We start from the raw sequence: 17,995 nt of genomic DNA on the forward strand, positions 1-17,995 counted from the left end.
GTAGACCCATGTATTCCGTTGAAGGTATGATAACAATAATAAAAGTCAGATTTTATCGTAGCCACTTGGGTCATAAAAAGGCTATTATCAAAACATTAGAAAAATATTTCCAACATTTTTACCATTAAAACGCAGTTACCATAAACCTATGGCACGTGTAACCTTTATTTGAGGTCATAGGTTATCACAAGAACCACTGTTTGACCCACATATATACTGATCATTGTTGATACCTTAACAATAAGATTGTTGTTTTCTTGGTTATGGCAACTGTGTGGAATCTAAAACCAAAATTTGGGGCTATGTCGTCATAAAATGCTATGGAATGGTCTTCAAATTCTACTAGAACCAAGGTTGGAATTGACGAGGCACAGTGCATGATTATCGATAATTGGAATGGTTCCCAGAACGCTTGCCTGATTTCCCTACATTCCCAGCGTTTTGTATTTTGTTCCGAGAACGGATATAATTTTTGTATCATGTAAAGTGGGATTATGAATGTTTTATTATGTTTGTTTCCTTGGTTGCTAAGTACCATCTGATATCAAATTCTTGGTTAACGGTCGTGATTTAAGTATTGGCTTGATTTTGTTCACTTTTTAAACAATATCTCGCCATATCTTCTAAAGATACAGCAGGATTTTCGAGGGATTATGCATGGCTTCTTTTTAAAGAAGTTGTGAAAGAGTAGGCATATTGCCGCTGTCCTGAATTCCCTAATTGCAAACTATCTCCATTAGCCAATAAGGTGCAGTTTGTTTTTCTGTCTGTTTACTTGGTTGCTAGGTACCAGCTGATTTCAAATTCTTGGTTAACGTTAACGATTTAAGTATTAGCTTAATTTTGTAACTTATTAAGTGAGTAATGGTCATTAGGTCAGTAGGGTTATTATTGTCTAATTTGACATATATCCTACCATTACCTCATCTACTTGACTGTAATAATGGTAATAGTACACTAGTAAATTGATGATGTACTTGAAATTACTTACAGCTGTGTCGGAATAACCTCTCGCGTTTCTCGGTTAAAGATACAAGGTCGCCATTTTCGGGGGTTGATGTACGTCTTGAATACATATAAATAGATTAGAAACATGGAATTTCACTTTCTATTTCTATATATGTTTTTTTTTCTATATATGGCAGTGTCTCAAGAAATGACGAGTCGGCATTTTAACAGTCAACCGCGGATAATTCTGAACACGCATGGATTTGAAGGCTAAAATTTCGACAGTGGGGTGTGAGCACTATTACTGATTAGCTTAGTTAAAAAAAATCGGTCAAACGGATGGCGAACCTATTCCTTTAAATAGTTTACATTTTTTATTTGAAAGTTGATCTGGTTCAATGGCAATAAGTAAGCTTGATAAATAACGTACATGTTTCAAGATAGCCCGAGGGAATGGCGTCACTTCCGAAATCTCTTAAGGATTTTCGTCACTTCCGGAATCTGTGGAATTTTGTCATTTCCTTACCCACCTTTAGTACGAACAATCTATTATAAAATATTAGAAATGTTATTATTAGTTGGGTACAAATAAAGTTAAGTAATGTCAAGTTGACAAACTCATACGAAGACTGCAACGGGTGTTAAAAGAAGGAAGCAACCATAGTTTACATGGGGAACAACTTTCTACCAGCTGGTCCTTAGCTAAATCTCCTGGCATTGATCTTCTCTGGATCATGCAATCAGAGCTGGGGCGAGTTGCATAATGAGGAAAGATGACTTATTCACTGAAACCAAACTTCCAGACACAGGCAAAGTTTTTGTACTGTTGAATCTTGAAGCTAATAGGTTTATATAAATACGATCTTCAGCATTTTAGTCGTATTACAAAATACCATTGAACTTTACTCTTGCGTATTATTTCGAATGATCGCTCCTGATATTGACATGCTTTAAGCGAGTTTTAGTTAACGGACTTGTTTGTTCTTCACAGATTTTTTTTGTAATGGTATATCATTGAGCTTAAGTCGGTTGATTAGTTTATTTTACGGTGCTAATTTGATAGTTTGTCAGTTACTAAAACAGTGGTTTTGATACGATTATCATGTTTTTTGTCGACATCAGTTGTTTGTATCAAACGAACAATGGCTATCTGTCATTTACAGAATATACCAATAATAAAGAAAATATCTGCAAAGTTTCTTTCACGTCATATGTACATGGGATTTTTACCACCAGGTACTAGCAGGTCCATAGCCAGACTTGATTGTTCGGAGGAGCAAGTAATGTATCTGGAGGGGCAATGGTATATTAGTTGCAGTAATAGAATTAGTCGGTTATCAGAATTATTTCGGATGTGCATCCCCCCCCCCCCCCCCTCTTTTTCCCTTTTTCCTTTTTTTCGGGAAATTGTTAACAGCAGATATAACAACATTTCGCATATTCGTCCTCCTATTTTTTTTTCATTCGTGATTTCATTTCGTACTACTTCATGTTATGTTTTTGGAGTTGAAGGTTTTTCCTGAAACGTTATCCCCAATTATTTTATGTTTGATTATATTAACGGATAAAATAAAGGTTAGTGACATATTGCAGTAATGATAGCGGTCTAAATGTACAGTAAATGGATTGTAATGTTTTGTGCGTTTGTCAATTTGAATACGATTGTAGCGGACAACCAAAAGCGAAAGTCTGAAAATCAAGGCACAATCTGACACAATGCAACGAGCTATCTACACAACTCCAAAAGCAATAAATGATGATGCAATCATTACACATTATTCAAACTGAGTGGTTATTGTTGGCATATATGACGTGACAACTGAGAAACGCAACAGACAGGCAAAGTCTATCAAAATCTCATTTTTCTATCAACCTTTCTAGTTCCATTCAAAAATTACATGGTAATTTCCTGTCGACAAAACAGTATATCATAGTATTATTATTTATCACAACAAAAGTTTATTTTTCAAAAAGCAAATTAAAGAATAAAAAACACATTTAAAAACATGCCAACTATTTCCATCTGTTTTCAGTGAAAAGAAATATGGAATCAGTTTAAATAATTAGTTCAATTTGAAGAGAAAACGGCGAGAAGACACCTTCAAATCATGTACTGTTATTGCTTTTTTCATGCCTTTGGGAATTTAGGATGTTCAAGAATTTGAATTTAATTTTGTAAACCCCCTAGCGTTAAATTATTCCCAGACGAATTCGATCTAGCCCACCCCTCAAGGCATTCTGTAATATGCAGTTTGCTGTTGAAATATCTACAATGCACTGCATTGATTCGGTTGTTAATACGTCGTTCTGTCCCAGTTGAATGAAAGTAAAGTAAAAGCAATAATCCTTAAGCTACCTTTAACGGTATAACGGAGCACGATTTTATGGTATGCTACACCTTAGTTTTATTAAACACAACGTTTTAACAATTTACATTGTCATTTTCACCAGATGATTACAATGTAGATTGTTGAAAACTAAGCACATGTAGTAGTAGTATACCATAAAATTGTGGGTAGTCTTTCTGATGTTCTAAAGTTACAGGAACAAAAGACCCTTAATAGGAAATCGGGAAGGTGCAAATAAACGTCATAAATGGCCCGCACACAGAAATATTCTTGAAAACCTGTTTTGCACCTTATTGACAGTCAGTTGATTTGGGTCTTGAATATATGCAAATAATCTGCAATAGTATCAGAAATGTAGGAAAATAGCATTCCTTCAAAAATATCTTAAACTAGGAATTTTTTTCCTCTTTCTCTAGATGTCTTATATATGACAGTTTCTAAAAAAAGACGACTCAAACACGGATAATTCTGGACACACATGGATTTGAAGGCTCAAATTTCGAGTGAACACTATTACTCATTAGCTTAGCATAAAAAAATTCTGAGACCGTTTCTAAGGTACGATTGGTAAAATGACCTCAGACAGCAGAATTTTACTGAGACAAATTTTGTCAACCTACCAATTGCTAAATTTTACAAAATCTCTCATAATCGCATGTCATAATAACTTCAAAAATCTAGTCAAATCGAAAAGCCTCGTAAAATTAAAGATTGTTTACTTTACTAATAAAATTAAAATAAACATAGCACAAATGTTATTTGGCGTGTTGTGATGTGATTAGATGAAGAAATACGTTAAATTTCAAAATTCACAATAATTAACTCTGATTTATGTATGCTGATTACAACCGTCTGAAAGACGAATGGAACCATTTATTTTCTTTGCGTGAAGAAAAATTGCCATTTTATTTTATGTAATCGGTTTCTCACGTGATTATTAGAAAAATACATGAATGGAATTTGGTGTTACGTCCTGCTTTTCTGCTGCTGTTGTAGTGAAGATCGGTAGCGGCATGCAGTGTACAATGAGGGAAAGGTTGTCTGAACAGTGTCAGTAGCCTTTTGCAATTCCTAACTGCAAATGAAATTGAATCTGATGTTACGTCCTGCTCCCCTGCTACTGTTGTTGTGACAGTGCCAGGCATGCAGTGATTGTCTGGATAGTAGCATTAGCCTACTCAATTGCGATTTCCATCTGTTTAGAGATCTCAAACTACAGGACCTATAGCACAATATGCGGCCTCAGCGTTTGTGTCATAGGAATGGACTGTACAATTTTCCATGTCGACCCTTTGACTTGCCGGAAAAACTGCTTAAAAAATATTTGGACCTAAACTTAAGCTAGCAAGCGACCAACACACTAAGCCACAGCGACTTAATACTAAATTTTGGTATCAAGACGCAATATTAAATAGGAATGAAGCACAAGTTTTGTCACATTTGTATGCGTTTTAAAGAGAAAATGTCCGCTGTTGCAAGTTGCTTTAGGAAGAACTATCACATCATCAATATCAAAAGTAACATTGATTAGAAAGGAACGTTTTGAGGGCGCGGCTGAATTGACTGTATAAGCTTATTACTCTGAAAGAACAGTCCACAGATCGGCCCACAAACTGTCAGTGAACTTTGGTCAAGGAACTACACCCAATCTGAGTAGTACGTGAACAGGTGTTTTCTTTATATAAATAAACCTATCCAGAAATAAACTTATCTGTGATTATAAAATGTAATACCATTATCTACAAGATAACCTGAATAACTTAACAATTGATGAATTTTACCCTCTGTCTTGTTACTCATTGGGCTTTTGAAATGAGAGATGTACTGTGAAAATATGGGAAATATTTGGACAGCGGCTAGTATCATGAGGGAACCGCAGTTGAGGTGTGGTTTGTGCAGTGTGAGGGGCATTTGTCCTTTGTCCTTATACTGGGCCCCATTTTATTGTTCCATCTAAACGTGGAAGACAAGGGATATAGCTCCGTGTCCTGACGGTATTTATCTTCAAAATGCATGTTAACAGAATGGGATGAGCTCGATTGGAATAGCAAGCGCATCTGACCTCAGCTCTGAGCACCCTTTGGAGGTGTATTAGCAGTCACGTCTTCAGAATTTCCTTTAAGGGGTATCGCGAATGACAGCTGTTTCCAAAACTAGCGATGTCGTGATGAGGACTTTATGTCTGAAACACATATCGATAGGATGGGATGAGCTAGTGAGTGGAAATGATGCATCACCGACCTTTAAGACTAATAGCTCTTAGCACCCTTTGAAGCTTCATCACAGCAGTAGTGTCATTACTATTTCCTCTCAAGGATATAGCGACTGATATCTTTATTTCCATAATTAGTTGTCCTGGTGAGGTTTGTATAACGAAACACATGTCGGAGGCATGGAGCGAGCCCTGCTAAAATGGGAAAATAGCACCTGACCTCAGTCAAGAGCACCCTTTGAAGCTACTTCACAGCAATAACGCCATGAGAATTTCCTCTCAGAATCGCGACTGAAAACCATTATCTAAGTGTAACCTTTAAACTATATCTTTCGGATGTTTCTATTTCCATCACTGACAAGAAAAAAGTTGCTATTTCAGGCTTATGATTAATTTACTGAGTTGTTTTGGCGAATGCGTTTCCTCTATTAGCTGTATAATACTATGATTCAATATATCCGGTTGAAAATACAACTTCTTTTCTGCATTTAATTGTTCCGGTTAGCTTTTTAATTCAAACCTTTATGCATAATGCATACTTTTAATTCTTTTTTCTGCATTTTATTTTCCGGTGAGATTTGATATTTTTCGAGGTTTTCACAGTGTGTTTTGTGCATACTTATTATTCTTTTTTCTTCATCTAATTGTTCCGGTTAGCTTTTTAAATTGAACGTTATGCATTATGCATGCTTTTAATTCTTTTTTCTGCATTTTATTTTCCGGTGAGACGTTGGTATTTCAAAGGTTTACACAATGACAAACTAGCTGACTATGGACGAAACGGAAAAGCGAAAGAATAAACTTATATCACTTTCCCGTCATTTCGTTGTTCGGCTTTTTTAAAGCACAGTAAAGCTCGGAATAGTAGAACATAAACTACATTTCAATTCATTATATATTCTCTTGCGTGCATGTACTTTTCGATGCTAGACACGTCACATAAATTTTTAATTTACGATTTCTCTTAACGCTTGTTAATAGCCCCATCACACCAGACTGTGCTTTCATATTGCTCAAGGAGATGTTACAACGCTTGTCTGACGACCTTATCGATCTCGAATAGCGGCAACAATTGCACGATGTCTGGTGTGTCCCTAATCCACGCTCTGAGTCAATTTCCATCGCACTAGCAGCTCAATTAAAACGCCTTTCTGGTGTGACGGGGCCATAAGAAATACGAAACCTACTCTAACGACCGGCTATACAAAGATGAAATTAGTCTTATTATGTCCTTTAAAAGTTAAATCCATTTGAAGAGATCCCGCTGTGTCTTCCCACCAATTGTTATCATCAATGCGTTATTGAGCTGACAATTGCTACCATAATAGCCTAGTCTAGACTTCACGATACTATTATTTTTTAGATAACTATTTTCAAACAAATCTTGACGTAAAATCACAACTCCCTTATTTGTATGATGAGATAAACGACCAAAAGAGACGACGTTATATTAACTAATAGAGCGATATTTGAAATTTAGCTTCAAATGGCACATTTAGCTCTGTACACGCCTTTAAATAACTTGTAATTGCAACGATAGGCCATTACGCAAATCAAATAGCACATAATGTTCTCCACTGGACAATTGCTCTGATCCAGCAAGGAGCGGAAAAGTAGAACGTAAAACTCCATTTCATTTCGATTTTGCATCTTCCTCACAAAAAATTGTTTAAGAGTAATGGATGTGTCGATGTCGATCCTTGATGGATAGCATTACCACAGCAACTCACGTTCCTTCCAATTATAAATCCTTACTACGTCATTTTTCCTTAGGTTTTCTCTTCCCCTGCAGTCTGTTTGAAAATTACCCCCTTGGTGATAGTAACCCTGGATTGAAAACCCCGGTCTTACCTGTTTTGACTCAATGAAAAAAATCAGATTCAATATTTATCACAACACCATTCTAAGTCATCTGCTTTTTCATCATCAGAAGGCCCATGGTTCAATTCCGGCATAGGTAAAGATTATACCTTCGGATTTTTAAACCCCCTGCCAATTACCTAATGGATGGTATGGAAAAAGCGTCTAGTTGTTTGGAATGAACCTAGGTCCCATGTGTTGTACACTGTTCACATTAAAGATCCCTCCCCTCGACAGTTGGAAATCGACATTGGAGTCGGTTGATCTCGCTGTCCTGGTAAAATTGCCCTCGTTGCACACTGTGCGTTAGCGCATCCTCATAGCCCGAAGAGGTGCAGAAATGAAGGTCGCCATTCATTTTCATCGCCTTTTTTTCACCCTTTGAATAGTCAATTTGTGAGTTGAATTCACTCAAAACACCTAAACGTGCGAATTTCCCCTGTCCACAGATTAGTGACCAATATTTACTCATAATTAAATAGAATCATATTTACTAAGTGAAAATATACGACATTACATCAACACAAAAACAGATTAAAGGGTATTGTGTTGTCGGGTTCCCCATATTGTTCCCAATTGGGTACTAGATCACGTTATGTCGAGCAAAATAGCTTTAATTATGGCACGTTTGTGTTGAATTCAACATACAAAACCTCATGATAAGTGTTGAACTATTCAGTTTTATGTCCAATTTGTGGTTATTTCGTGCTAAAGGTTACGACACAAAAGGGACTATAAAATGTCTTCTCTGTAGTGTTCGCCTCCTTTGAAGTTTGTTTTAGACACTACGTTTCATTTCGTGTATAGAAACTTTCCGGTACAAGCTTATCTTAATAGGGGATAACGTTTCATATTACAGCCCGATGTAGAACTTGTTACTTGTATCACCCAAAGTGTAAAGTGTGACTTTCAGTTCCTCGAAATTTAATATCAACATGAAACTAAAACTGTTGTCACTTCATCAGGTCAAAACATTTTGTTTTTATTTAATCGTAGACGAACCAAGTGTTCGAATCCTTTCTGTCAGAAACACAGGTAGCTGAAATGGTTTGTTTGTTCAACAAATCCTTAGACGACTTTGTTTTTAAGTTGAATTTCAAGAAACAAACTTAACAATGTTCATCTAGTTTAGAAAAAAACTCACAAATTTCATGACCACATTAATGGCTACATTGGACCTCTTTCAAAGACGCCAATTTCAGTAGGCAACAGCAATCGCAGAGTGACTTCTCTCTTAAACGATCCACCTCAGTAGCGACTAGTTTGATAACAGTGGTTCAGAAGTTTAGATCATCCGTAACACAACAACCGGTAAATCACTTAACTTTGGCCTTGTGGATTTTTCAGATTTTATTTAACAAATTTTTTGAGCATTTTTATGAACCGAAAAGTGAAATTTAAATTTGTACCTCGGTCGGCATTCTCTGGGTTTTTAGAAACACAAAGTGTGATTTAATGTTATTTGACTGTGAGAACGGGAGCTTTTTCTAACCTAATTGTGGGGATTTAATTGAATTAACGTTGCTATAAAACTTATGGAACTTAAAGTAAATGGATTTATAGAAAGGGAGTTTTATGTCGTTGATGATTAAATAAGTAGGATCGCAAACGCAACGGAACGGTTTCAAGCAAACGGAAGAATATTGAGATTAAAATTCGCATCGCTGAGAAACCATAAACGAAGTACTAACGAACAGAACCGCAAAACGAAACCAAAACGACATATTGATAAAACATTGGCAGCAGCTTATGAACTTTTTACGTAAGGAAGTATATCAATAATAAGTGAGTATGTCATTATGACATGCATCAGGTGTCTAGAAGAGTGTTAACCATATTAAAATTTAAAGCTTGATTAAGGACCTAAGCATTATACGCTGATGTGTTGGGCCATCATGTACAGGCGCGTAGCTACATCGAGGTGTAACATTGATTGCCCCCCTGAAAAAATTCTGAAAATCAACCAATTTCATTAATACAATTCCAAACCATAGACCATCGCCAATCTGCACATTGTACTTGCCCCTCCGCTCATGAATTGCAATGGGCTTTGCCTTGGAGTCTTTCTCCGTTTAATTCGTAACTTCCATCAAATATTTTCTCCGTCATGGCCATGCTGATCCGCTTTCCTATTCATATTCGTACCTGTGGGTATATGCGTAAATGGATCCACAAAAAATCCTTGCCCCTCTGCTTCCACGATAAAAAAACATATAGTTTCATTAAGGGAATTCTTGTCAAATTGAGTAAAAATTTGCATATTATCATAATTCACTTTCAATTTGGCATACAACCATACGTTAACTAATATAACGAGTCTCCTAAGACACTTGAATTTAATTAAATTGCACATTTGTTCACAGATAGAAGCCCGATTATGTAAAAATATGTAAAATTATATATTTGACATAGACTTCAACTGTGAAGGTTAAATCGGTAGTTAAGATAAACGTGTTTTATTGATGTACAAGTGCGACATGCAATTACTTTTAATATGGTTAATAATATGATGTTGGAAAGATTCTGACAGCAAGGCGATATTCAGCTTGTGATACTAGACGTTATCGTGCATAATTTTCACGGGTTGATTCGGCAGATGAATTTATTTGGCTATAAACCGAAGCTCTGAGTATTGTGCACCAGTGCACACCATAGTGGGGGGAGGGGGTTGAGCTCTGAAAAAATTCTGACAACCGACCTATTCCATTACTGTAACTAAACATATACCATTGACCCTCTGGGTATATTTCTTGCCCCTCCGAACAATCAAGCTCGGCTGCGGCTTATTGTGCATGGAACAGATTCGGACGATCGATAACGAGTAAGCTTTTGCTTTTGCGGTCCATTTCTTTCTTTCCGCACTGCATGGCGTTGCTCGTCTTCATTAAAACCAAATATGAGGTAGAGCTTAATTTAAATCCTTCTCAAATTTTAATGTGTATCGGAAACACTGAAAATTAGCATGGTGCAAATTGATGCTATTAGTGACCCCGATACACATAAAATATTTAGAAAACCTCTTTACGATCCCTTTAACGTGTCCAAACAATCGTTCAAAAAAAAAAAAAAAAAAAAAAAAAAACAGCAGAGTTTCAGACTCTCACGTTTGTACGTAATTAAACTGCTCTTGGTGACTGCATTGGTCGATTCACTTTACTAGCCATATATTCTATATCAAGTGCACTCTTAATTATATTGTTTTAATGAGGTAATTACCATATCTTAACAGTAGAGTTAAATTCTAGACTGCATCTCAGATTAAAGTCAAAGTGTACGATAGCTTTGTTCCACTGCAAACCAGTTTAAACCTTTATAAACAAGTATATTGAAGTCAAAGTGTGGGATAACTTCAAAATAACTTATACATGTACTGCGAAATAAGCCTTTCTCTCATTGACCACACATTTACCCCCAGCAAACCAATATAATCAAGTATATTAAAGTCAAAGTGTGGAAAAACTATAGAGTTGGCTTGGGAAAAGCGTGTAGTCGTTTGAATTATACAAAAAAACGAGGCCCCTGTGCACCTTTGTAACTTTTGGAAAGCGTAGGCAGCGAAGCGTTTCGCGCTTCATATTCTGAAAAGAAATGAATCTGCAACCCATTTTCACGAAAATTTCCGGGAGTCTTGCAATGCATGTTTTGGTAAAATTTCCCCCAAGGTACACTGCAAGGCATTGCCCGTCTTCATTAGCCAAATTTGGTACAGAAAAGTAGGACGTGAAACTCTTTTCAGACAGCGTATGTACTGCAATATTGTGTGTACATTTTTTTTTAATATACTTCCCTTTATTTTCAGACGACATGTATGCATGCAACAGACACAACAAGCTCAACCTGTACCAGTACGACAATCATATTGGAGATCAGTCCACAGGCAGTCACCAGAGAGATGTGCTGATGGGTATGGACGCTGTCCACGGTTTAGGTGAATATAGCTCTTCAGAATCTTCTTTCTTAAAAATATTTGCCCTCGGCTTAGAATGAAAGATTGGATTTAATTTCCGAATTCTCTCTATCCGGAATACATCTGAAACCCATATTCAGATTGGAAAAAGTGGTGTTTCTACCGCTATTGTTTTGAATGTAGGTCGGTATGGAAACCCCAACAGATGTGGTCATAAACCAAATCGGTTTCATTTACAGGGTCGTGTATCAACGAGCCTACAGAACAGTGTTCAGAATGAGAATATCTCTACGATTAGTACCTAAATGTTGTCCTGGATGGAAGAGGATTTCACCTCATGATGCAGGATGTTTAAAGCGTAAGTACCAGATCAACATTGCTCTCATAAAAAAAAAACAACCTGCAAGGCATGACTGGATTCTGATTCGTATGGGCTGGATGGTTCTTGGTTAGATAACTTGCTATTAAAGATTGGATGAATTCGTATCCAGTACTGCTTGTTAGAACTGTATCTCAATCATCAACCATTGGTATTTATTTGCAAAAAGAATGCTAATGCGGCAGCTCGAGATTAGGTCTGCCATTGACTATCAACCTCGTCAACCTTCAGTTGTGCAATATAGAGAATTTATAGTCAAAATATACCACACTGAAAAACTTGCATTTCCCGTTCGACTCCTATAACATATTTAGGGGAGATACCATAGTCATCCATTGCCTGTAATTAAAAGCTATTTATACTTATCTTTTCTAGCTGTATGTGAGAACGGATGTGTTGGAGGTATATGTGTCGGTCCTAATAAATGTGAATGCAAAGCCGGTTGGATGGGACCAAACTGTACTAAAGGTAAGAACCCTGAAAATAACAATCGTCTCTTAAAAATTGGCATAGGCATTTGAAATGAAAAATGTCAACACCAACACGCAGAAGCTGCCCTTCAGTTCAGACTCAAAGCAGCGTAGAGTCCCCAATATGTTCGAGGTATGAGAATATCTGCCCGATTGCATTTACTACTTGTTTATGTTATGGAACAGGACAAAATGTTGAACATGTGTTGGGTGAAAAGAGCTTCAGGACTTTTTCGGAACTGGCGGAACTTAATCATTGACAAGATTGTTCTCTATAAAAAGAGAAAGCAATGAACGTCAGATGGACCAGCTCATTCTTCTTTGTGTGAGACCAATAAGTTTATGACATTCTATTACTTCTTTTGGTTGTCATACATATTGGAACACAAGTTTATGGTATACTACTGTCATCATCACGTAAAATCTGAACACAGCGTGCATCATAATAACAAAGTAAATTGTTGAAAATTAAAACAAAGAAGTAGAATACCATAAAATAGTGTTTCGTCATTTAATGTGATCTCTATCAGTAAATGTCCATAAAGGATTATTTTGGTTGTTTGTTGAATGTACTTTCTTTATCAGTGTTTTTCCTGGACCGTTGAATGTTTTGATCTGTTGTTTCAGATGTAGATGAGTGTGCTGGATCTCATGGTTGTAGTCAGGAATGTCTCAATCAACAGGGAAGCTATGAATGTGCTTGTTCTGATGGTTTTACTTTAGATTCTGATATGAAAAGTTGTAAATGTAAGTAGCAAAAATACATACAAGCAAAAAAAAATTCACTCAATTAAACAACTGGTCCAATGAATGGCAAACTCGTAGTGGAGTAGTGGACTCCTCCAAAGAGAAGTACCATCAGGTGTTGCGAAAGAAAAGCATGGTCCAAATCATGCAATTCAACAAGATTAAAAATGTCAGAAGCAGATTTAGTGTATTTATCAAGGAAATCTCCATAACGACCATAGAATTCCCTGTAAGATGTCACTAGACTGATGAAGTCAATAATATGTATCATTTGGAGCATTGCTCCATTCTCTTATGCTAATTTTCATGCCTCCATGTTTTGGAAATTAAAACCGTATTGCCAAATCGTCCGACCTGATGATGATTTTATACCCGAAACATTTGTACAGTCAGAAATTATACATCCGGAACAGTGATGGGTCAATTCTGGGTTTGCTTGTAAAGATCTGCTGCTGTTTCGTTGTCTGTTCACTGGATCCTGCTTGTGCGTTTCTAATCTGAAGATCCTCGAAAGCAAAGAAACATGTCATTTATAGAGGTTTGGGAAAAAACCTTTTCAGTCCTTGTCAAAGGCAAAAGTGTGAGGACTTTATCAGACTTATTGCCGTGAGTGATTCGTGGTATAAACTGACTAATGCACTGTGTTTCTCTTGCAGTTTGTATGTCCTGCACTAAAGAATATAGAGAAATGCAAGATTCCATAGGGGTGTTGACCCGTAAAGTCCGATCCATAGAAGATGTTGAGTTACATGGTGCAGATAAGAGACCAGTAACTACAGACACCAGTGATCACCAGGTTATGAACGATATGGCCCAATCTATTGGTGAATTACAGAAGAAGGTTAACCATCTAGAGAAGGAAAAGGTACTAGGATTTATCCTACTCGCCATTTTGTTTTTAAAAGCTCCTTGCCATGTTATTTTTTAAAGCTCCTTGCCATCTTGTTTTTAAAAGCTACTCGCCATCTTATTTTTAAAAGCTCTTTCCCATCTTCTTTTTAAACGCTCCTTGCCATCTTATATTTAAAAGCTCCCTGCCATCTTTTTTTTAAAAGCTCCTTGCCATCTTGTTTTAAAAGCTCCTTGCCATCTTATTTAAAAAAGCTCCTTGCCATCTTGTTTTTAAAACTTCGAGCTCTTATTTTTATTTTTAATTCGTTTTATTTTACATCTCATTATCAAAACTGACGATCATGCTAGTTCTACCGAGTTTCGCCCCCTTTTAAACACAAGAGAAAATATATGACAGCCTAACTAATTTAGCTGCCCTCTCTCACAAGTAGCAATAAGCCTATAGAAAAATTCATTTCTATTAAATGTTTTTTCCTTTTTCATCTTCTTTTTCAAAAATAATTTCTAACTCAAATTTGTTAAATGTTTAAGATTCTGCAGTTGCTAATAAGAAAACTAAATTCGTTATAACGAGAGTTAAATTTTGAAAATTTTCTTCAGGATATGCTCATGGGAAATTTAACCAAAATGGAGAATAATTTTAAACATGCCATGGATGTAATGGATGAGATAAAAGCCACCACAAAGCCAGTTACCGTTACACCGAGTACTACTACAACACTCGATCCTTACAACCCTAATCTATACGCCGCCAATCCGGATGTGATGCCCTTTGATAGAATAGCATCACTCAGTGAACAGATTTCTTTATTAGAAGAGAGACTAGAAGGATGTAAGTATTCTTATCCGGTTTAAATGTGCCAATCAAAAAGGTGCGGTGTCCAGTGCGTTTTTATCGATTCAGTGGCAATTGAAGAAGCGAATAGAGGTCCCACCGTGATAAGCTTCTTCTATTTTCAACTGTATCAGAATTCGACCCCGTTCATGCTAAAACGCACCTGATACTTAACCTCGGTACAAATACATCTCCTCAAACTTATTCGCCATTTTTTTTATTACTTTAGTTCTAATAAGCATAGTGTGGTACCTAATGCGTCTTCAAATTGTAGTGTTGTATAACTTTCGTAGTTGTGTTGTTGGATAATATATGCAATTGTGTTGTCGTAGAATTTATTTATGTTGTGTCGCTGTATAACATATGTTATTGTGTTATGCAGTTGTGTTGTATAATTTATGCAGTTGTGTTGCTGTATAACTTACGTGGTTGTGTCATTGTATAACTTATGCAGTTGTGTTGTATAACTTACGTAGTTGTGTTGTTGTATAACATTATACAGTTGTGTTGCGTGAAATAGGGATAATAAATATGTTTATATTTTAGGTACTTGTAAAGAATATGAAGACTATAATCCAAGGGGGAGAAGAGGTGATATTCCGCGAGGTTAAATACCACAAATACCATAGAAACATGGAATGACTTTAAAAAGCATATTGTGAATTCCCTATGATGTATTGAAATGCGACTATATTGTAAACAAAATCAAATTTTGGAAGTGAATTGGAGGATGTGTTCCACACTGAAAACTTTTTCGTGTTGACTTAAAGTACGGCTGTCTGAAGTGTTCAGAATTGTCCAGTAATATAAAGCAACCGTTTTTCGACAAGGCAGCTGTACCGGGCATACGCTTAAAATATAACGAATAGTCGACAATCATATTAGAAATTGGTTGATCCGTGATGGTTGTTGACACATACTTATCCTCATTTTTGGATCACTATCTTTGATAAGGTAGCTGTACCGGATATATTTTATATATAAGGCGGATATTCGACAGTCCTTTGAACAATTTTTTGAAACGAGAAGGGTGATACCCCATGTTTCCTTGATTTTTTTTATTTTATTTTTTCTTATATATTAAGTGCTTGTGTCGCTTTGATACATACTGTGTAGTGGATCTTTAAATGATGTTGCGGAATTTCACAAACTGGAATCTCCGTCTTTGAATCTAAGTGAACGACTCAGAAGACCTACCTCAGCCTTAAACTTCAATCGTATACTCCTCAAAACCAACCGGGAATGTCATTTCAATGCTCCTACTTATTACCCTAGTATGAGGTAAGCAGTGGATTTGTGGTGACAGTTTTTACCACTTTGCAGTCAAAACCCGGCAAACATTACTCACTTAAAATTATATATTACTGCATGTATGCGATACTGAAATGTATGTGATATAAATACTGTGCTACCTACATAGATGCGCTTTTGTTGCAAATGTGTCCGCAACATTATTGTGCATTAAAATCTGGTTTTAGGAGATGGGTTAAAAAATAAAGAATCAACTATGTTTAGGTTCTAAAGTTCACAGTTAAGGATCCTTTCTACCAGCTGGCCCTTGGTCAAACCTATTGGCATTGATCTTTCCTGGATTATCTGTACCCATTTACAGCTGGTCGACTGGAATTATGAGTGGAAATGACTTATTCAAGGCCATCGGACTTTTACACGCCGATCGCGATTAGAACCCACTTTTGCACCAATAATCCAAGCAAATGACGTCTAGTAAAGAACCATCTCTTTGCATTTGGAGGTGTGAAATGTGACATAGTAAATCACTAGTGGTTTTTGGATAAGTATATTGTACCAAAGGTGAAGAACAGTGACTTTTACTAGAATGACTATAATTGTGATGTGGTGAACAACATTTCTAGGATTACCTTTATAACGCAAAATTCTGGTTACTCAATATCAATGCATATGGATTTAACAACAGAGTTGGTTTGATTGGAAGCACAATAGTTGCGTTCAAACTTAAAACGGTGATCGTTTGACGGGATGTCAAAGTGTCGTGTGAAGCGAGTCCTTTGTGGTCTGTGTGACCAAGCAATATTATCACTTTTGAAATGACTTTTGTGCACAAAGAGACTACAAGAACAGTGAAATTGGTTTAAGATCTGTAATAATAATAATAATAAATACTTTGAGCAAAACACAGATTTATACAATTTTGAAACATATTTTAACGCAACTGATGCGGTTTCGCATGGCTGAACCGCCAAACGATCGCAGCATGTAAAAGTAACGATGGAGGTCCATAACAACTTAAGTTCACGAAGATTCTTTCTACCAGCTGGTCCTTGGCCAAACCCTTTAGACAAAAAGACTTTGAACTTTTTGGATAATTTGTGTCCATTAACTAGCTCGACCGGAATAACGAGAAAAAAAGGACTTTCATACACCGACCCAGATTCTATTTGCTTCATAAAGGGGACGCCGATGAACATAATTTAGCATAGATATAAGATCAGATGAATCTTGATCGATTGCTTAAACCATGCCGTATATCCCAATTTATTTGTTTCATACGTGGACTGTTGCACGTTATTGTGACGTTTGATTAGGAGGAGGAATTACAGAATTTCCTCTCCGTGAACCATGTTGAAAAAAAATTATATGGCCCGGTTAGGTATTTGTTTTCGCTCTAATATCCATACTAATTTTTTTGTCTTTTGTGGCGGTGCGCTATTTCGATTGCTGCAAGTGCGCCATATATTTTTTATAATTTTACTCAAACAAAACAAAAACACAGGAAGGGGTTCTATGAAAAATATACCCAGTTCATAACCTAATCATACGTTTCATTTCCGCACGAGTTACCTTTTTCTCTTAAGTAAGGGTGTGGGTGTCGCTCCTCATATCATGCAAAATGTACATAACCTATTAGAGCAAGCAATTTTCTTACCGACACACTTTCTCAAAATATATACACGACACGATACAGACATTAAAACCTGTCAACTAAACACACATATAGATTACTAATCACAAAACTGAAAGACAGTTTGAACCATGGTGCTTGTTATTCAGTCCTGCCATGATGCCCAAAACATCATTCCACTGGTCAATACATCTTCATAATGTCAAGCTATTGCAAACTACGTCTTCTACCTTGACCGCTAAACCCACCTTTCTTGTATCACAAAAATTTTTGTAAGGGCAGCTATTTGATTGGATTGTACGCCAGCGAATACAGCCAATCAGAACCCTCGATAGAAATTCTGTAAAACCACAAGTCGAGGGATTTTGTATTCGCATTCGCTTCACTGCAATCAAAGTGATGCATTTCGTGATACGAGAAAAGAGCCCAATGAAGTCAAGGTATTGGTCGCAGTTCGTAATAGCTTGGCATTGCGAAGATATGGTCCGTAATGCAAGTGGAAAAGCATCGAGATGTCCAATATATTTCAAAGCTGAAACAAGTCACAATATATTTA

At 36.5% G+C, this 17,995-nt stretch overlaps 1 protein-coding gene across 1 annotated transcript; it reads left to right on the top strand.

Annotated features, from left to right (window-relative positions):
• Nucleotides 1-2,090: 2,090 nt before the first annotated feature.
• On the top strand, nt 2,091-15,169 carry LOTGIDRAFT_174250 (hypothetical protein; the record flags this gene model as incomplete). The annotated part of the gene is made up of 9 exons (XM_009052580.1): nt 2,091-2,184; nt 8,334-8,403; nt 11,168-11,296; nt 11,515-11,633; nt 12,030-12,122; nt 12,752-12,871; nt 13,528-13,736; nt 14,324-14,555; nt 15,105-15,169. The coding sequence occupies 9 exons, from the start codon at nt 2,091-2,093 to the stop codon at nt 15,167-15,169; spliced, it is 1,131 nt and encodes a 376-aa protein (XP_009050828.1).
• Between the last annotated feature and the right edge of the window lie 2,826 nt (nt 15,170-17,995).

This window comes from Lottia gigantea, assembly GCF_000327385.1.
Source record: "Lottia gigantea unplaced genomic scaffold LOTGIsca_188, whole genome shotgun sequence".
Classification (NCBI taxonomy): domain Eukaryota; kingdom Metazoa; phylum Mollusca; class Gastropoda; family Lottiidae; genus Lottia; species Lottia gigantea.